The 22074-nt window shown below is 31.6% G+C and overlaps 1 protein-coding gene and 1 long non-coding RNA gene across 8 annotated transcripts in view; one reads left to right on the top strand and one right to left on the bottom strand.

Moving 5' to 3' along the window:
- Positions 1-22074, top strand: part of LOC148949448 (actin-binding LIM protein 1-like) — a 150961-nt gene that overhangs the window by 118057 nt on the left and 10830 nt on the right. For 2 of the 7 annotated variants that reach the window (XM_089093479.1, XM_089093484.1), the window contains exons 12-16: positions 4090-4214; positions 7336-7514; positions 11744-11838; positions 17975-18044; positions 20098-20138. In XM_089093479.1, coding sequence (XP_088949605.1) covers positions 4090-4214; positions 7336-7514; positions 11744-11838; positions 17975-18044; positions 20098-20138 — 510 coding nt within the window. Of the gene's footprint in view, positions 1-4089; positions 4215-7335; positions 7515-11743; positions 11839-13993; positions 14077-17974; positions 18045-20097; positions 20139-22074 lie in introns of all 7 variants that reach the window. The other 5 variants (XM_089093480.1, XR_016142134.1, XM_089093482.1 and 2 more) reach the window with 5 other exon arrangements.
- Positions 1979-20161, bottom strand: LOC148949449 (uncharacterized). The gene is made up of 3 exons (XR_016142135.1): positions 20025-20161; positions 7352-7566; positions 1979-2480 (listed from the first exon to the last, which is right to left on the bottom strand). It is a non-coding gene; the product is annotated as an uncharacterized LOC148949449 (long non-coding RNA).

The raw sequence follows: 22074 nt of genomic DNA, 5'->3' as shown, positions 1-22074 counted from the left end.
ACATATTGTTGAAGTGGTCTGTGGCATTGTTTTTCAGGTACCTCTATTTCTTTGTTCTTAGTTCAGACGCGAAAAGAATTTACAGTGAGAACTGAAGGAAATAAACAACAAACTTTTCAGGCGCAAGGGGTTCGTGTTTGCTATTATTGCATATATTTCGCATATAAAAACCAACAAATATTAAAATAAAGATTTTTCTATCATGACTCAGTGAAAACTAGCACAACTAGATGGATGTTATCGAGAAGACGCTTTCTCACTTTGGATTATAAAAGGAGATCGAGAACGTTGTTGTATAAACAATTAAAAAAAATCTATGTCAGGAATCCCTTCGTACCCTATGGTATCCAATGTAGGATTCTTTTTGTATTGGATGATTTTTTTCTTTTTTTTATTTGTGTCTCAACTAACCGTTACTACCAAAAATGTCAAAATTTTACTGACGAGTTTGTAATTTTATAAATTTGAAATGATAATTCTCATGCAAAGTTAGTTTCAATTGGTTGCTACTTTTCCTTGTGCAGTAGTACTTCTATTTTTGTTTTAGTATACTTTGTAATAATGTAGGTCCGTTTACTCGCGTTCAAATTATTTGTAATTTCCAAGCGCAGTTTTTCTGTTGTCGAGTTCGGCTTTTCATGTCCCTTATTGAGTGTTAGCTAATACCTGTCACTAATTCATGCTCATTTACCGATATTTTGGATTTATAATCTTGGATTGGAACTAAATTCAGGAGAAGAAGGGGGGGGGGGATAAACTTGAAAAAAATTCTGAAGTATATACTTTTACTACTCTAACAATTCACCGCAGCTTCAAACCGCCCAAGGCCAACACAGGTACGCACGCTTCTTCTCCATTCCAATCTATTCAAAGCCTTCCTCTTTGCATCCTCCCATGAAGTTCCAGTTTCCCTTAAATCTTTCCGTACGATATACTCCCAGCCCAACCGATGACGGTTTGCTTTTCGTTTAGACCCAGACCTAGACAGTTCGCCATAAAAGACAATCTGTCATCCTTCACCCGCTGAACGCGCCCTAGCCATCTCAACCATTCTCTCATTATAGCTGTATGAGTTGGGATTGAACCACACTTTTTGTACAGCCTACTATTTGAAATACTTTCAGTCAGTTGGGTACCCAAAACATTCCGAAGACAATTTCTCTATAAAACATCAAGCAAATCTTCCTCCATTTTTCGGAGCGTCCATGCTTCATGACCACTGTCATCACTGTAGTTTTCAATATTCTTATCTTGGTTCGCAAACTTATCTTCCTATTTTTCCAAACTTGGGCCTTTGCTGTGAGAATGTATCAGAAATCATAAAAGTGTTGATCCTGGGGAGGGGATGTGGGCGAAATGCCCCCCCCCCCGCTTGACCTGACAGCACAGTCTTGTTTTGATACCAAAAGAGGAAACACATCTAGCCATTTATCGTTTTATGAAGATTTCCCTCAAGATAGGCTGAATATTGTTGTTTCCTAAACGAGATAGAAAGTGAGAAAGATCCCTCTAGTGAATCTTTGTCCACGATTTACATTTGCAAAATGTGTTACTTCATGGAAGATTGGGAAACCAGCCAAGATTTGCACAAAAAGTGCTTTAATATCTCAGGGTTAAAGACTTAAAGTGCTAAATACAATTGTGTGTTAAAATTGTATAAAAATGATGGGAACTTTACTTTTTATAAGTTTTAAAATTTAAATCTTCGAACCAGATTTTTTCTCCGCGAAAGGCTAAATAATTTTATTTTCGCTCCCTAGTGAAATTAAGAAGCTTGTGTTTTTCACAATCATCACTACTAGACACTATACGGGTAGTTCAGTAGTTCAAAAACCAATTCAATTTATTACATTTTTCAATTATGAATATTTTAGCGTCAAAGCGCTTGATCGAGTAAAATTTGTATCTTTACATCGATCATTCCCTGAAAGTACAAATTAATATCAGTAAGAATTTCTCTGATTTTATTCTAAATTACTTTTTTTAAAACGGGTTTGTCCAACTACACTGTAAATTATACTCAAACACGTAAAGTAATCACTAAAAATATCGGTTTTTGTTCCTCTAACTAATTTTATTAGTATCCCTTCCTCTATTTTCTCAATGTTTTTTCTCTATCCTTAAACACATCAGCAAATGCTAAGAATATTAAAGAATTTTTTTATACTTGGTGATAACCAGATATTATGGAAGCTCTAACATAATAGACTCAAACATACTGGGGATTATTCTTCCATTAAATTTGCTTGGCCTGCAGAAATGAGTTTGTTGGATTATTTTCAAGTAAAAATAAAAAGATCTCGCTGATCATTCTTCCATCCTTTTTTCATCTTCTTTTAATCCACTATTCCATGATTTATCACTATTGTATTGTGTTGTTTCTGATTTCAAATATTTCGTAATTACAGTTTGAAAACTACATCGTTGTTCCTTGTCCGTTTTTACCAGCTTAGAAGTTATCTGCCAGTGTGTCTGATCACCTGAATATTAATAATTAATTTTATAATTATATAGTAGATTAATTGGAAAATATAATTAGTGATAATCATAAAATTGTAATGAGGAAAAAATATAATTAATTAGGAAAAAATACTAGTGAACTGATTATAATCCTCCTGAATATTAAAAAATCTGAATATGAATTAACGCAGAAAAATTATTACAAAATGCCATTAGGTAAACAGCTACCATGCAGCTGTTCATGTATGGTTCATTTGTGATACTGTGTTGTTTGAGCTTCATCAAAATGAGAGAGCTCTGAAAATTTACCAGAGGAAATCGTCGTTGATGGCATGGAAGAAAAAAACGCATAGAGGCGGCGAAAACCCATACTATCTATAGGCTTTCTATAGTAATAATAATTTATTTATGCCCTTTATGCATACATGGATGTACACAGAGGAGTATAGGAAATAAATGAAATGAAAAATACAAAATTACACTTCTAACGAAAAGGACAACAATAAGTAGCTCATAATAGTTTTTTCACTCATCAATGTGCTGAGATCTTACATCTTTTGTCAGAAAACTCTTAAAAGTGAAATCTTTGAACTAAGATCTTACATTTTTTGTCGTTTTTATGCAAACGTCTTTCAACATCCTGCTCTGATCAGCGGTCTAAGAACAATGACGAGTATATCATCAAAGTTCTCTCACAATTATTCTATATGGCAGAAAGATGGCGTCTTTCACACTTTTCGCTAACATCAGTGAGATCATAGAACAAAGATGAGTTAAAAAACGAAAAGATGCAAGATCTTAGTGCTAAAAAACGGGCCTAATAACTCATGAATATATAATAAATAGCTTAAGATAACTCATTAGTGCATAACACTAAAAACACTCATAAAACATAACGTATAAACACTCACAATACATAACGCATAAACAGTTGTTTTATTAAAGCTATGAAGACAAAATTATTTTTCCATTAAACAAGACAATTAAGGGGAAAATTTATGCTATTTTCTTTAGATCGTCTAAGAAATCGGTCATATTGTTGATCCATTTTAACAGTAATATCAAATATTCCGAATTTTCGATTAATATACTTATTTTTGATCCACAGTGGAATTCCAAGGAAATATTTATAAAAGTGTAAAAAGTGCATGCGGATATGCTTTTTATCACTTTTACTTAAAAACTCCAAAAATGGAATGATAAAAAATGCACGAGGTGCAAACATTGAATTGTAAATTATAGCAAGTGTTTGTCTATCAAAACGACCTTTCACCCTGACTAGCAGGCCTTAAATTTTCCTAAGTTTTCTCAGTACAGAGGATAATACCAACTCCCACGTAGCTTTAATTGTCGGGCCAAAAGGTAATCCAAGTTATTTAATGGAATCTTTATCAAAAATATTCAGTGATCCCACCCTAATTGAATGATGCTGGAAATCATTATTATTGTTTGCCACTAGGAATTCTGTTTTAGTAGGTTCAATCTCTAATCCTATCTCCCGTAGATGTGAATGTAATATGTTAATTGCATTGTGTATTCAGATTTGTCATCTATAGGGTCTGAAGTTACCATTAGTGGGTTAGTCGATTTAAAATCTGAGCCATTCATATTTCATTTTCTCTACTTTAGAAAGAAGAGGAGGAGCTGTCAAAGATTGCGACTGGCATTGGCAAAGTTTTTCTACACCAGTTGAAAGAAAGGGAAAAGATTAAAGCGTGGAAGGCAACTCATATAGATCCAAGGAATGCATCAAGGTATATTGTCTTATTTTTTATGACCTAATCACCAAGACTTGGAAAGTATACCTTCCATTGTCAATTTTTCCATTTTTAATTTTACCAATCCATAGAATTTTTAGTTTTTTCTATCAAAATCTCTAAAATGATCGCTATTTTTAAGTTAGCCAAGTGTTCAACAATTGTAACTTGAATTCACATTTTTAGAAGATAACTTGCGCAGAAAACTTACCCATATAATCAGAAAACTTACCATAATTACCCAGAGCTGACATAACAGTATCAGAACAATAATTTTTGATATTTTTAGAAACAGTAAAAGGAAAGAAATTTTTAAATACCTGGAAATACTCTGGAAAAACTGGTTGAGAAATATATACCATCTTAAATGTAACCCTACACTATAGAATCTTGGGAAAAAGGACAAATATGTAAATCCCTACCCCTAAGGATCTCGGAAAACGACAAGTGGAAACTGCTCTTAGTGTGTTTTAACTATATGCTTTTATTATTGACTATTTTCGAGAAAATGTACGCTCGTCTGTAATTGCTCTGAAGAATACCAAAATTACATAATATTTTGTTGACAGGAAGGTGAAATTTCAAAAGTGACTTTTTAAGTACATTGCACAGTAGAAACTTTTTGCTTCGGATAAGTGATCGTTAAATAGGTCGAACTTAAGAATGTTCATTCTTGCCTTAGCTTGACACAGAAAAAAACGCACAAGACAAAATATGGTATTTAGGGTGCATGTAACAAGAACTAACAAGTGTAAAAATCATACATTAGGTATTAAAAAAAAAAAAAAAACTCAACTAAACCAATTGTCTAATTGGTTCAAAGCCAATTGACCATATATGAAAAGAAGGAGTCGGGATATCCTCTCTCGTGAAATTTGAGGTTAAATTTGTTTTTGTTGGGCCATTCAAGCTACTGTAATCTTTGGGATAATCTCCATGTGCGTTGCTTTAATTTTTGAAAACTCTTTTTCTTGTTTTTTCAGGTGTTTTTTTTTTTATTTAAGAAATAGTCTGACCATATAAAATAAAAACATATTTTGAACAGGAGACTCATTTAATTTATGTGAGCCATACAGGGATATGACCCCTTTAATATCGACTGGTGACGTCAGTGAAATGGCTTAGTGTCTTATTTTTATTTATCCTTACTCAAAGTACAAAATTTAATGCTGCATCACAGGCAACTTAGCAATATCAAACTACAACTACTCAAAAATTCTTTTTTTTGCTAAGAATAAGTTATCATCTTTAATATTTAAGCTTTTTGGTATGAGTGCAAAAAATGTTAAAATTGCTAAGAAATGACCTTTAACTATCCTTGGGATTCACTTAAGGAAATTCAGTTTATCTTTCCTTTATGCAGTAGGAATTTGTGGTAGAGAAATTTTTCAAGACTTCTTAAGAAGATGGGTTAAGCTTGGTTTAAGGTAAGAAACGCTGTAGTACCAATACCTTACCCGCCACAAATCTTAAAATTATCTTTTAGTAGCTTGGTAATGAAACAAAATAGATTGTTTTTACCTCATTTATAATCAAATAAAAATAATGGGCATGGCAGAAAATTTTTTCCAAGTTCAAGCAATAATAAAATGAAAACTTGAAACTGTTATTGGAGTAGTTTTATCCTTGCTAGTAAGTCCACTAATTGAGGAAACTTTATCAGGAATTCTCATTTTGCTGAAAGTACAGTTTTTAGGTGAAATACAATTATTTCGAGCACGTTGAAAATTGCTGGTTTATTCAGCTTGGAAACCACTTAGATATAGTCTCGTAATTACTTAAAGGGAAAGCTTTTTTTTTGTAAATTGAAAAGGATTCTGATCTCTTTGTGTGCACAGAAATAGGATTTTGGTACATTTTGCCATTGGTTAAATTAGCATTGAAAAGAAAAAGTGGCATCCAAAATTCCATCCGCATCCTTCCACAGTGGCGGCAGTTATCATTATGACTTTGTTAGTCAAGCATCATTTCCACGAAACAGTAATGCTACTGAAAGCTTAATGAAAAGGAAAACAAGTTCTAAAATCATAGGATCGATTACTTAAGTAGGGGAAAGTATAATTTTTTAGCTTGAATTTTCTAATTTGTTCCTTAATGCAATTTTTAAAATATTTTAGTGATCTTTTGGGAAAATGATGTGTGATCAGGTTCTTTAAAGTACCAAGGACAGTGAAAATGAAATCGGATTATTTCAATTGGATAAATGTAAAAGTACACAATCGTATACATCTTAAGAAATAAAAAATAGGAATTCATTTTTTCTTAAAAAAACCTCCTTTCTTAAAAAAAAAAAAAATTGTAAAACACCTCCGAAAAACTTGCCCCATCCCCCCCCCCCCCCGAACAAAAATTCTGGATATGCATTTGGGATCACTATTGTTTTGATTTGAATTAGCCCTCCTCCCCTCTCCCTAATTTTGTCATTATCACCAGAAAATGCAAATAAATTTTAAATTATATTTAGACTTTACATCAAATAACCAGAGTAAGATTCATTTTCTTTTAAACTACTACTTCTACTACTAACAACAAATCACTGCAAAGCCAAGCCTCCCAAGACCAACACAGCTGCGCAAACTTCTACTCAACCCCAATCTATTTAAAGCTTCACTCTTTACCCCTTCCCGAGAATTTTTAATTTTTGTTAAATCCTTCTTTCCGACCCTTCCTCACCCCAATTAGGGATTAGGGACGACCTGTTTTTCGTTTGGCCCTAGATTGATGGCCGAAAAGAACTATCTTTGGAAATCTGTCATCCTTCATACGCAAAATGTGTCCTAGCTATCTCAGGCTTTTTCTGATTGTAGCCATTGAAAGTGAGACAAAACCACATTTCTCGTACAGTTTGTTATTTGATATACGGTCAGTCAAACGGATACCCAAAACTGTCCGTAGACGATTCCTCTGGAGAAATCAACTCCCCCGTCTTGCGAAGCACCCGCGACTCCCCCGTCTTGCGAAGCACCCGCGTTTCAGAAGTATACCTGTCCACTGTCATTGCAGTATAGGGGAAAACAGTAGTGTTTTTTCCAAGGTAAGCAAAGGGGAGACTATTTTCTAGTGTGCTGAAACTTATAATGGATAAAACCAATTATCTAATTTGTCATTTCCACTTTAGAGCTCCTTCTGCTAACCATGAGGTTCCTCTTCGCCTTCGCTACGATTCTCCTATTAATGCTTCTCCCTCGAGACTTTTAGATAGACCAAGAACTTTTGACGACGAAGGTGATAGTACGGCCAGTGGTGGATATAGGTCCTCTTGGGGCAGATCTGCTGGTACTCTACCCAGTTATAATGGTAAGGTTGTCATATCCTGTCTCATTTCCTGGTATTGTTTGAGTAATTGATCCTAAAAGAACAAAATAGTTTTTAGAACGTTAAACTTATAATATTTGGATTGGTAGAAAAGTGTTAACAAGAAGAAATGTGGTAAACATTTTGATAGTCATTGATTTCTAAAGAGACAGTATGCAGCAAAAAGCATGGGTAACTTATAAAGGTTGGAAACTGGTACTAGCGTCGACAAAAAAAAAAAATACCAACACCATCTAGCATTTGCTATTTCTTGGGATTTGTTTAATGTAATAATAAGGAAAAACTGGTGGAATTAGTGTAATTGGCCACATTAATATAGGGATAAGCGTACGGTTTCTAGTTTCTTGAAGAAAAAAAAAACATAATTATGAAGCTTGAAAAAACCTCCAGGAGACCCCAAACGTTTGATGGCACAGGCGATTTTTCGACAATTCATAACCGTGTTTCGAAAAGGAATGGTTCATGAATACTGATCTTGGAAGTATTCGAACCGGGATTGTGTTTTTGTTATCGACTGCCCTAAGAAATTGTATTGTCACTGGGAAAGGTCCTTTACTTAGGATATATAAAATGCTATTCTTTTTTAGATTCGAAGCTATTTACTAAAGATATACCGAATGAAGAATCCTTGTGTCCTTCAACTTTTGTCAGGGATTTAACCATATCTTATAAATATAATTGAGGGGAGGGTCATGGCTTGCTTCATCCTTTATTTATGGCAAGACTAAGGGTTTACGAAAAAGCAGGATCTTATGCAAAAGAAAGAAATTTTCGTTCACTTGCGTTTCTACTATTCTGGCTGCGTTAAATATTTTCTTTTGTGGTGTTTGGGCAGATGCTTAGTTGCTCTTTCCTTTTCAATGATTAAATTTAAGAGAATTATCTGCTGTTGCTCATGAATGGGTACAATTAAAAACTGCATGGGACCAACAGCCCACTTGTAGTGCATCATTAACCACCTGAACTGGAATATAATTTAGTTAGATTTTGAAATAGTCAGGGCTATCAAACTCTGCTGAATTATGGCCATTTTTTCAATGTGTATAATTTTTCTTTTGGCTTTAAATATAATAGTTAATATTGATGGATGATAAATATAATAATTGATGTATAGCGTTGTTGTCAGCCTAAATGTTTTAGCCTGAACATTTTGCAACAATATAGTGTTAAAATAAAGTATAAGATTATTTCAATTCCTTAGTTACTTTTTCCCTGGAATGATTTTTCACTTAACTGTTGATTGAATTAGGAGAGCCATATTGTTTAGTAAGGGTGATTGTACTGGGGGATAAGATAATGGTAAAATCTACTCCAGCTGACTGACCTCCATCCTCCTCCCTCAGCAAAAGCTTGTTGAAAACCTGATAAAATGTTCGAAATTCTTGGTATTTAAAATTAAGTAGAATTTAAGTTGTTATTTTCTTAGGATAAAATCAATCTTCGTTTCGAAAATGGCTTTCACAAGCAACAAATGCCAAGTTTTGCATACAATTTTTGCTACTTTTTTTAGAGTGCTGGTAGATCGGTCACTGGTGAATTTACTTTTGGGTAATTAAAAATTAGATGGCAATACTGTTTACATAGAACAAAGGTATATTTACAGAACACTTTATAATAGTATATGTGTCATGAATTTTAGGAGACTGCAAGCCAAACCGTCTGTATTTAAAATAAAAATTATGATATTACATTTTAATTAATTTTTTTTATTTGTGTTTTTTTTTAGAAGAATAATTGCATCCAAACTCTTCCAATTAAGTTAAAATTGCAATATACTTGGTCATATTCGGACGAAATTCATTTTTACGACTTTTCATATAATTCGCCTTTTTGTGTTTTATCAAATTCCCCCACCCTCCTTGGCGTTCTCGATAGTTTCTCCAGCATTTCATCCACAGTCTCCAATATAATTTGCTTTTGTATAAAGTACTGTTTCTACTAATTACTCATCTCAGGGTAAAGCTGCCTGGGACCAACACAGGGCAAAGTCGTCTCAGTTTCTTTGCTATATGTACCTAAAGGGTTGCCATTCCTACAAGGAGAAGGCCTAGTGATAGACCGATTTGAACCACGGCTCCTAAAGTTTAAAGACTTTATTTGAACTGTTCTTTGGGTTTGTTGAACCCACACAGTAACTTTAAAATTTCTTATGGGACTCAAAAGGAGGTCATTTGAATTTTTTTTCTTAAACAAATTGTTTATTTTTATCAGTTTTAATCCAGTGATATTTTTCGATGTAAGAACCTTGGGCATCTTGATGCATGAGCATATTTGCATCATGACGTTGTGTATTCTTTAAGACAGTGTGTTAGCCAGAAATTGTGAGTTTGATATTGTGTTCTTATAATTTTTGAACACCAAAACATTTAATTAAGTGTATACACTGTTTTATAGTTTTTGTATTAAGTGTTTTTGCATGGTAGGATTAATTGATGTGGCCAGAATTTTGTCGAGTTCATTCTCACGGTAAATGTCATATTCTATTTAATAAAATTGTCATCGCTGCCATGTTGCCTAATATAATTATTATAAACTAAATTATAGACTAAGACAAAATTGATGTAGTCAATTGCCATATTTTTATTTGTCATTATTGTGGTGATTGCATGCATACCTCATCTGTTGGAAAATATCAACTATTCAGGAGATTAAAATACTGTATTAGCACTTTTTCTTATGGTATATATATATATATATATATATATATATATATATATATATATATATATATATATATATATATATATATATATATATATATATATATATATATATATATATATATATATATATATATATATATATATATATATATATATATATATATATATATATATATATATATATATATATATATATATATATATATATATATATATATATATATATATATATATATATATATATATATATATATATATATATATATATATATATATATATATATATATATATATATATATATATATATATATATATATATATATATATATATATATATATATATATATATATATATATATATATATATATATATATATATATATATATATATATATATATATATATATATATATATATATATATATATATATATATATATATATATATATATATATATATATATATATATATATATATATATATATATATATATATATATATATATATATATATATATATATATATATATATATATATATATATATATATATATATATATATATATATATATATATATATATATATATATATATATCGAGCCCAAAACACCCATCGAGCCCAAAATACGGTACAGAAAACATTAAAAGACACCGTGCAGTTTTTTTTGTGTTTTTTCGTTTTGTCGTTATTTTAAGAATTTTGTACGTGTTATGATGCATTTATTACAAATCCTGTATATTATATTAACCTTTATATATATATATATATATATATATATATATATATATATATATATATATGACTAGTATATAATGACTGGTATATATGACTAATATATATATATATATAGAATGACTAATATATATATATATATATATATATATATATATATATATATATATATATATATATATATATATATATATATATATATATATAAAGGTTAATATAATATACAGGATTTGTAATAAACGCATCATAACACGTACAAAATTCTTAAAATAACGACAAAACGAAAAAAACACAAAAAAAACTGCACGGTGTCTTTTAATGTTTTCTGTACCGTATTTTGGGCTCGATGGGTGTTTACCTTGCCGTTTAATTCCGTTTTCTCCCATAGGCTTTGCAGTGAGATCGATTGACTCTTTTAATGCAATTTTGAGCACGGAACCGCATTTTAAGCAAATGTAACTTATGGGAATAAGTACTATGACAAAGCAATATGTATTATTCTATCGAGAAACATTGTTGATTGGCTATGACCGACATCTTAGGTGTAAAACCGTATTCCCTAAAATTAACTTCCAGGAACAAGTATTCCAACATGGGCATTTGTTGCATACGCTTAACATGCGGCTGGTTTTATTAGATTTTTTTTTTTTTTTTTTTTTAATAAGTTACGTTTTTTTTTGTTTTGTTCGGCACTATGGAAATTAATTTATGCAATATTGGTGAACTGGAATATAGTTAGTTGGGTGTTGAGGTGGTAGTTTCGCATGTTGTAAGTGTCTTGTTTTGCATGAAATATTCCCTATTTTGGTTTTTAGTTGTTTCGGCCCTGAGAAGCACCCCTCGGCCTGGCTACACGCTTAAAGCATCAACTCTCCCTGCATCTCTTCGGAATGGAAATGTATCGAGCTTGGTAAGTCTGTTGAAGTGATGGAAGATTTTCGACTAGCCTGAAGGAAAAGCTTGTACATTTAAGGATGAAAAGTAAATGGGAGAAACAAAACAGCAAGGCTTTGCCGACAACAGCCCTGGTCTTTAATTTTAGCAGAAAATATTTTATGAATTTCCCAGTAAAGCTATATTACTAATGCTGAATTTTGAATTGATTACAAAAAAAAAGAAAAAAAAGCGCATATATTGATGTTATACTGTTTTTAGAATAACAAAATCAAAGACATAGTCCTAATCTTTATGAGAGGATTTAAAAAGAAGGGAGTTTAGGATTATGCTGAATTTTGAATTGGATCACAAAAACTCGAAAAAATAACAAAATAGGGGGTAGCATTCTGCCATTCTCACTGGTTTGTACACATGTTTTGAGTTTGATAAGCATAGCAAACTGATTGCTTAAAATTTGAATGTCAGCGACTGCATATTGTTGCTGCCACGCCTAAAGACCGTGCATAATATTTTCAAAATTTCTGGATTATTGCCAACTACCATTTGCTAAGCTGATCTCAAGGGAAGGATCAGCAGTGCAATGTTGATCAGGAGGGTCAAAGTATGATCGAACATATACCCAGTGGGTCTTCTCTTTGAGAACAGCTTAGCAAACATTTTTTGGCAATTATCTCAGAAAGTTAAATATTTGATCCGACCCGAAGGTGTGATTATGACGATATGAGCGAGGCAGTTTTTGAAGTTTAACGGCCTCGTTGAATTGGTCGTTAAAATTTTGATTGTCGTCACTGAACAACATGATCTTTTCAATTTTTTCGAACAAATGTAAATACCTGATTTTGTATCAATTTTGTCACGGTTTGTCAAATAAGTTTAAAAACTTGTCAATTTTTCAACAGGTTCTCTGTAATATATGAAATTCCCAGGTAAAATATGTGCTGAATACAAATTCAAATTTTCAAGCACGATTGACTTGGCAAAATTATTTAGTGATATAGCAGAATAAAAATAAAATCTTAGTTAAATTGGCTATCCCGACGTCAATAATTTGTCTATAGAAATTCCAATCTACATAGTATACTACTGAGGAAAAACATATTATATACTACTGAAAAAAGAAAAAAAACATTATTTTGTCGTATCTGAAATTCCTAAAGATGACCCGAAGCTTCTGCAACTATGGTCACTTTCGCAGGTTTTTTATTTGCTAATATAAACTCTTATTCTGTAACTATTCAGTCACTGAAAAAAGGATTTTCACGTACTTCTGAGTCTATTGCGGAATTTGGAGATTTCTTTTTTTAGGGAAATTTCTTTAAAAAAAAACAACCTTATCACAAGAAAGACTAATGTGTAGCATATTTCTTTTTCCTTGATTATATATCATGTGAAAGTACTTATTACGTCGTTATCATAAACTTGAACCCTAGCCGTGTGTAGTAGTTTTTTTAAAGTTTAGATTTGATTAATTATTATCGGATTGACATGGTTTTTCTTCCAATCTAATCAATTTATTATCTATTCACATGGATTCAGTGTGACGGCAATTTTCTTAGAATAGAGATTGATTATTAAAATGGTCTATTTTAACGCTGCGGGCAAAGCTTGTTGATTTACCTTGAGAAAACAACCTCTAGGCTGCAGAAACGTTTGCACCCCTAGAACTTGAATGTACATGCTTTTTTACGGTAAGTTTTTTTTTTATAGAATTAGAAATGCTTATGTACATTATCGCTGACGTTTAAGTGCTAATTTCACCATTAAAAGATAACTTTGTTCTTAGTTTTTGGGTAATAAACATGAGTGATGAAAGAAATATAGAACAAATAATATACGTTTTATCTTATTTGCTGAAAATTGTTGTTACTATTTTTCGGCTTTTGAAAAACTATTTAAAAAAAAGGGCTAAATAATTTATTGTAATATTACCTTTTTCCCACTAACTTTTTTTTCCATGTTTCTGGAAAACAGTCACTTGATATTTAATCTTTAAACTTAATTCCTGATCATTTCCTCCCTTCCTTATGCTTATTAATAATGAAGTCTGCATTTATGCATTTAAATGACTCGTTTTATGGTTGTTACGTTGCATCTTGTTTGGCACCGCCTACTAGTACTCTCACAGAATTCTTTTTCCTAAAAAATCACAGTTATTTTTCTTTTGGCAGTGGTGAGCTCCTTGCGGCAAGTTCCCAAACCAGGCTATGGGCTAGTATATGGTTCAAGGTCGCAAAATTTTCCTGGACATGGAGTAAGTTAGGCCTTTGGGTCTTTGCATGGTTTTGTACTGTTATATAAAGTTTAAATGCGAAAATCTAGCTGATAGCAATTTGATCTTCACAAAAATAAATAAGGGTTGCTATTCTTAAACAAAAATCAAAAAAAAAAAAAAAAAAAAAAAAAAACGGCGTGAACTTGCTCCCGTGACGAACTATTAGTTATACGGAACATAGCCGATCAATCCTTTTTATTAGTCTTGACCATAAAAAGGAAAATTATAAGAAAAAAAAAATGGGGAAAAGCAGAATTATAGGATTACTCCTGCTCTAGAGGGAAATGTTTTCGTTAATATTACTCTTACTCCTCCTTCATTTCTCCATCGAAAATACAATATAAATACCAGGCCACTCATCAGGCTCCTTTTAGATATCCGGTTTCAGCGACTCTAAGGTAGTCAGTATTTAAAATTCAAATTGCTGCGACTAAATACATTTTTTTATATTTAAAATACAAATATGAATATACGCAGCGAATTTACTATCATACGTATTATACATGTCAATTTAATTTCGGATGTAGCTGAAAAAAGTGTATTGAATGCTTATTGTGGTTTATATGTGACTTTATTTTATTTCTTTTATTTTATGTAAGTGTAATTGTCATCTTTTGTTTTAGATAATAGTCTTAAATGTTGATATCAAATTTGCTGCAAAATTTCCCATAATGATATGCATAAATATGATCTTTGTGTGGTATATTTCAAACTATTTTAAGTTCAAGACTTTTATAGTTTAGATTGTTTCTGCTCAAGAACACTAAGAAGGAATTATCTAATAATATGGTTCAAATTTTAATTTTCGGTTTTCTTCATACAAATAAATAATCGTATCCAGAATTTGGACTTAATTATATATTTATGTATATTACCTTGGGCTGGACAGGATGTCCAAAAAAAATTTAATGATTAAAGATTAATTTGAATCTCCCTTATGGAGAATAAATCTTCAAACAGAGCACTTAATCAACAATGTATCCAGGATTATTTTTTTTGGGGGGGGGGGGGGTACAAAAAAAATTTTAGACCTCATCAAAAATTGTTTATATTCATTTTTGTACGTTTTTACGAGCTGGACACACATTTTGGAGGGGGGAGTTTAAGCCCCCTAATGCCCCCTGGATACGGCCTTGCATTTAATGTTGGAAAACTAGCAGATTGTTTTTATTGTTTTGTTGTTTGTAGTTCACCATTAAGCCATAAATACAAACAAAATGAGGAATCAGTTTAAGACTTCCTCTGGCATCACGAGATCCAGTTCGGACTAAATGCTTATGACACTGGCATTTTTTAAGGCTTGGTCTGAAACTTCTTGATGTGTGGCTTGGATGAATTATGGTGCCTCAATGACACTGAACAATTGGTTGATTTGTAAACACTTGCAGTTTTTTGGACCCTTAGTTAATAAAATAGTTACCACATTGCTGCCACTCTGAGCAAATAAGGCGGTTTTTCCCATTTGACACTGAAACATCATTCCAGTTCTAATGATAATTTATCCGTCAATTATCCAAGTTGCTGATCTGCGAAAGACTTTCCGCACGGGTTGTACCTCCGTTAATCTGATATGTTAATTTTGCCGCTTAGTTTTTTTTTGTGGGCGACAGATAAATTTCTCTCGAAAGATTTTATCTGTCATAGTAAAGTTGGTTATGGTGGCCGAGGAATAAGAGCATCACCGAGCCTCCATTCTCTGTAATTTTCGTTATTGTTAAAGATTCTGTCGTTTTTCGTGGAAATTATTTCGGAAGAATAAAATGAAATCTTTATGTAAAACCACAAAAGGCTATTGTCTCACGTAATTTGTTATACCAAATTTTAAGAAATTTAATTTTCAGAGAGGTCGATTTGTCGTGTTGTTGACTAGGTTGAACAAAAGGATTTCCACAATGATCAAAAATTGTGCTGTTTCTGAAAACTAAACGCTGCCGGTCAATTATTTTTTTTGTTCCTTCAGCGTCGTTGCCGAGTAGAAATAAAATATGAAATCAATTTTACTTGTTTTTTTATTTCTTTCTTTTCTCTATAAGTCCTTCCCACAGTTGAGCAATTTGCAAATTGTACTGTTGTTAATTAAAAATGAGATAATCTTATTCTAGTTTCGCTGAAACCCATACTATGGGACCTACAGGTACATGTTTACTTTAAAAATATTTTCAATTCTTTAGATAATAATCTTATTTTACTAATGTTTAATGCTTTCCTGTTTCATTATTCTCAAATCACAGTTAAACCTTTCATATCTTAGGCGGAGCTGAGATATTTGGCGTGGGGGAGGGTAGAGTTTTTATCGATGCTAAATTCACATGAGCTATTATTTCTTAATAAATATTTTGATTTCTTATATTTGCTTTCCGGTCTAGGTGTTAATCTCCTATCTCTAGACACTTCTTTTCAGGGATACAATTTGGGTGAAGACCGATATATGGGCCTCCCTCTTCCAATGTTTTCCAGACTCATAAATATACGTCTCATAGAGGAAAATATTAATTGAGAAAATGTACAAATGAAACATTTTAGAGGAAAAAATTATTTTTATATAAAAAAATAAAAATAATATAACTGCACCATTCTCCACCTTTAGTAACATTCTTTGCTCTTGAAAGCTGAATTGATATCCTACAATATTGAAGAATCTGATATTAAAGAAACACGCAGATTTTTACCAAGTCCAAACAATGATTGTCCGATCCCATGTATTTTTTATATAATTCTCAATACTCTTCCCCCTTAGTAATATTGCGTGCACGTTTTTTTTTTTTGCCGAAATGTGTGTTACTAAATTAACATAGCTACTTTTTGAAGCATAGTCGTATCATTGTATGTAACAATAAGCTTAGCTTGTGTTTAACTTGCACTCTAAAACTACGGGAACTACTTCTATGGAAACGACCTCTGTTGCTATTTGTTGCGCATTTTACTGCAAAAATGGACTTGACCACTTCAATGCCTCTTCCCATGTCGACGTATTTCTACTAAACTTTAAACAGTCTAAAACTCCCATATCTTAACCAGCATAAATTCAAAATAAATATTTTTAGAAAAAATTTTGCTTGAATTGTGTCTCGATTTGTGTAAATGACCGGAAAAAAAAATTGACAAAAGTTCAGCTAAATTGGAAAATGAATGAAATGATTGCGAAAACTGTTAATACCAATAGTCAGGCAAAAAAACAATAAATATCTTAAATTTCGTCCTTGAACTGATAACGGAATCAGGTTAAATTCTTCAAATTGGCAAAACTTTCTCAAAAAGGTAGAAAAATTAATTTTATTTTAATATATATATAAATATATATATATATATATATATATATATATATATATATATATATATATATATATATATATATATATATATATATATATATATATATATATATATATACATATATATATATATATATATATATATATATATATATATATATATATATATATATATATATATATATATCAATCAATCAATCATTTATTACCCACAACTAACAAAAAGTAGTACAAGTGGAGTACATAATAATAAAAAAGAATATATATATAAGAATATATATATATATATATATATATATATATATATATATATATATATATATATACATATATACATATATATATATATATATATATATATATATATATATATATATATATATATATATATATATCAATCAATCAATCATTTATTACCCACAACTAACAAAAAGTAGTACAAGTGGAGTACATAATAATAAAAAAGAATATATATATAAGAATATATATATATATATATATATATATATATATATATATATATATATATATATATATATATATATATATATGGTTTTTCTCAAGTTTTGTTGTTTTTCCAATGCCAACTCTAGATTTATTTGTAGGGCGATTATTCCATGAGTGGAATGGGTGACAAGACACAAAGCATCGAGTTTTCTAGTAACAAATCCGATAGTAAGTTATTTCGTATTCCTATTGTAATTAGTAACTTCACATTTCGTAGTTAAAGTTTGTGAGTAGTTGTTGTTGTTTTTTTTAATTTTTTTAACATGTTCTGCTTCAAAGTTAAAAAAAAGCAAGGCTTAACTTATTCGAAATAACTAAGATAAATTTTCTTCGACGGTAATTGAATAATAGAAACTTTGAAGAAAGAGAAGAGGAAGAAAACAAAAGTCGATCCAAATCATGAGACATGTGAAATTCGAGAGCTTGAAGCTAAGAAGCGGTACTTGGTTTTGATATGAATCAACCCTTGAGTTTTTGCTAATTATGCCTACATTGGTCCAAGATCATTTACCTATGAGCTTTCCAAGCAAGTTCCATGGAAAGTAAGGGGAATCCAAATTTCAAGCGTACAATTTTTGGCATTTTGCTTATTGAATTTGAATAACGTTGATTTAATATACATAGGTAGTAAACAATTTTAATCGTTTTTATATCGTGTCAGCTGATAAATCGATTTATTTTTACCGATTTCTGTTTAATGTACTTTACGATTATTGATTTATGATTAGTGTATGTCTAATTCTTGTTTAGGGTAATATTAGCTAATGTTGCGGATGACCTGTAAGTAGGATTTCTGTTTACTCAGGTTTTGTTTAATACTTGTACAATCAAATTTTTTTTGGCGTGATTTATTAAGTTCCTTAAATAGAAGATATTGTAGTATTTATTATGATGTATTAATATAGAAAAATACTATATTCCTCCTGTATAATATTGTAGAGACAAGGGTAGCACTAAATGAGAGGGCCTCTTGTAGCTTGTCTGAGCCTCAACAATTAATGAGTAATTTAAGAACACCAAAGGAACTTGAAAACCATTGCTTTATTTTAAAATATGAAAAAAAAAATTAGTTTTAGAAAATCCATTAATAATTATTAATATCTGCTAGCTTTGTATCATGTTGCTTTTACTACTCTCAGTCATAGGGTGACGGAGATTTAGAGTTTCATAAAAATATACGTCCATTCCATAAAAGGTAAAATAATATAGTGTTTTTTTTGGTCGGGAGAGTTTTTTTTCGCAGAAAGGAGAGAGGGGGGTTGAAGTTGCAAAAAAATATACTGTAATGCCACAATCTTTTGGGAAGAGTCCATAGGGCATATATTGCTCCTACACTCCCTATGCGCTGGTATGGTGGAGGGTAGCCCCGCCTTATTAGGATTTTAAAATGACCACAGGAAAGATTTTAATAGCGTACATTTTAAAAGAACTAGGACATCTTGAAGTCGTAGTATACACAATAATCTCCCTTTCGATTGTCCTGAATACGGGTCCTAATAAAGAAACCAAATATTTCTCTTATTCTGTGTTCAAGACCGTGTCGACTGGTGTCTTGAGTTTAAGCTCTTCTCTCCTACCGAGGCTATGGAAAATTACATTGAATTTTGAACTATTCGTTTATTTCGTGACTCAAAAGGCCTTAAATTGACATTCACTCCCAATTAAAGGTATGGATAAACTCTTTATCTGCAGAGTGCCTTAGGTAAGCTTTTTTTGGTCTGTTTTTTTTCTTCTTTCGGTAATAAGGATGTCCTCCATGACTTCGCATGGCTTTAGGATAAAATTGTATGAACTTATGTTAATGAAAAATTTACGTGAATAGTGGTATGGATCTCTTTTTCAAGCCATTACAACTATATGTTAAGTAAGACATAAGCAGCTTAGCTATTATTGACGATATTCATTTTAACTCCAAACATGGTGGTTTTGTCTAAAAGACGGTCTTGTTATAAGTCTGGCTTCCAAACATGATACATTTTTGTAGTTCGTGTTTTGGCAGACGGTGGCACTTCAATACTGAAAGTATGTAGCGGTAAGGGTGGGAAAAATGAGTTGTAAGGCTAAGTAATAATAATACGCTTGAATCTATTGCTATTTTGATATAATTGGCTTGCTACTTTTCAATTTTATTCTGAAAGATAAACTTACTAGTTTTGGAGGGTCTCGCTGTTCCTTTTTATTCCTATTTCACTGCTTAACTTGGCATTTTCCTCTTTCGCAGTATCGGCTACAACACTTTCTGAGGCGGACAGACGAGCATTGGTAGGTCGAATTCCTTTTCTTCCGCAAGAGATGCTTATTAAATGTCTTAAATGTTTTAGCGCAATTGCTGTCCCTCTGTTGCTTGAGCTTTGTAAATGCTGTTTATGCTAATTGTTATTGCCTCCTTCGGCTTTTGTTTTTATCTCTTTTTGCAATTTTGCAGCTGTTCATTATTTTATTTTTTTTTTATTTTGTCTAGAATACCACAAACAGGATCGGGGACATCTGGCAAACGTGTAGACATAAAAACTCCAGATGTATATTTTGCCACACATCATAAAAAATCAATTCTATATCATCATGCGAAGACACAAATAATAATTACAAATCTGCATAAATTTGAACCTAGAACATTCTTCCAAAATAAAAGTTAGAACCGATTTGAGCCTACAGTGGTGAAAAGAATGCCAACTCCTCTTATGGGGAGTTTCAATTTGATTTACCCTTTCTTAAACAGATAAAAAAAACAAGTTTAGTTTTAGCCTGCTAAACACACTTGATTTGCTTGGCCTGGAAAAATATCGTCCGTCTCATGCTAAGTTTGTTCTTTCGGTATTTCAATGTTCGTTTTCAGTTCTGTAATAGTTTAGTTTACGTGGACGTCGTCTTGAATTCTATGTATGAAGATATGAAATTTAACAATGGTTTTGTTTGGTTATTTGTGGTTTTCAACCAGAGGGTCAGATAAGCATTCCCTTTCAAACCCCTGAGAGGCCCCTAGCCTTACTTGCTACTATATTATTATTGCTTTTGTTGTATTTGGCATATAACTTCTAATTTTCTATGGAATGTGTAATTTGATAAATTAACCATTTTAAAATCATAATTTAACCTTTAGTACCTAACATTTTTTTTTTTAAGTAATTCCTCGAATATTGTAGATTTTTTTCGTTCTTTTGTTTTTCCAACTTTTACTAGTAGAACTATTTCATAAAAATTTTAATTTTGTGGAAACAAAGTCCATTGCAAATTCCAAAAAAAGACTAAAAAAGGAAAACAAAGTAAAAAAAGGAGAATATCCATAAAATGCGGAGACGATCGACTAAGTTTTAGATTTAGTAAGAATACTATCTACTAACAACTAACTGCATCACAATGACTCCTGGGGCCAACACAGTTGTGCATGCTCCTCCTCCACCCCAATCTATTCTAAATTTCTCTCTTTTACCACCTCCCAAGAAGTTTTAATTTCCTTTAAACCCTTCCTTACTACCTCTTTCCATCTATTCTGGGACGGCCTGCTTTTTTTGGCCCTGGTTGGAGGGTTGGCCCCAGTTGGATGGCTGGAAAGAACGATCTTTGTCAATCGTCATACTTCATCCCCAAACGTGTCCGCTATCTCAATTTTTCTCCCATTCCACCCCTGGGAAGTGGGATAGAACCACATTTTTTGTACAGCATGTTGTTTGAAACGTAACCAAAAATATTAGTCGACAAATCCTTTGAAAAACATCTAACATCAACCCCCTTCCGTCTTCCGAAGTCCCCATGATTCAGAACTACACTTGACCACTGTCATCCCTATTGCTTACAATATTCTAATCTTGTTTGTCAAACTCATTTTCCTATTCTTCCCAACTTTTTCCAATTGCTTGAAAACACCCTGGGACCTGGCTATTCTACTCTTACTTCTGCACTTCATCTACCACCCTTACTAATAATACTAGGAAAGTGAAGCTATCAGTTTGTTCGATGTTCTCGTTACCCATCATCACCTCTTCACCTTCAATTATTCTTAGTCTGAGTGACTTAGTCTTTTTAACATTAATTCTTAAGCCTGTTCTTGTACCCTGAATAGGGTATTTTTATACCCTATTCAGGGAATAGGCTAACATTTTTGTCTATGACACTCAAATTATCTACGTAATTCTAATCTTCCTGTTTTATTCCATAATCTCCCATAGCCTTTGCTGTGTTCCTTAAGATGAAGTCCATC

Source organism: Artemia sp. Qi Xiang Cuo, chromosome 8 (genome assembly GCF_049724085.1).
Source record: "Artemia sp. Qi Xiang Cuo chromosome 8, ASM4972408v1, whole genome shotgun sequence".
Lineage (NCBI taxonomy): Eukaryota > Metazoa > Arthropoda > Branchiopoda > Anostraca > Artemiidae > Artemia > Artemia sp. Qi Xiang Cuo.
Note: the sequence above shows the minus strand (reverse complement) of the source record. Positions and strands in the feature narration are given on the sequence as shown.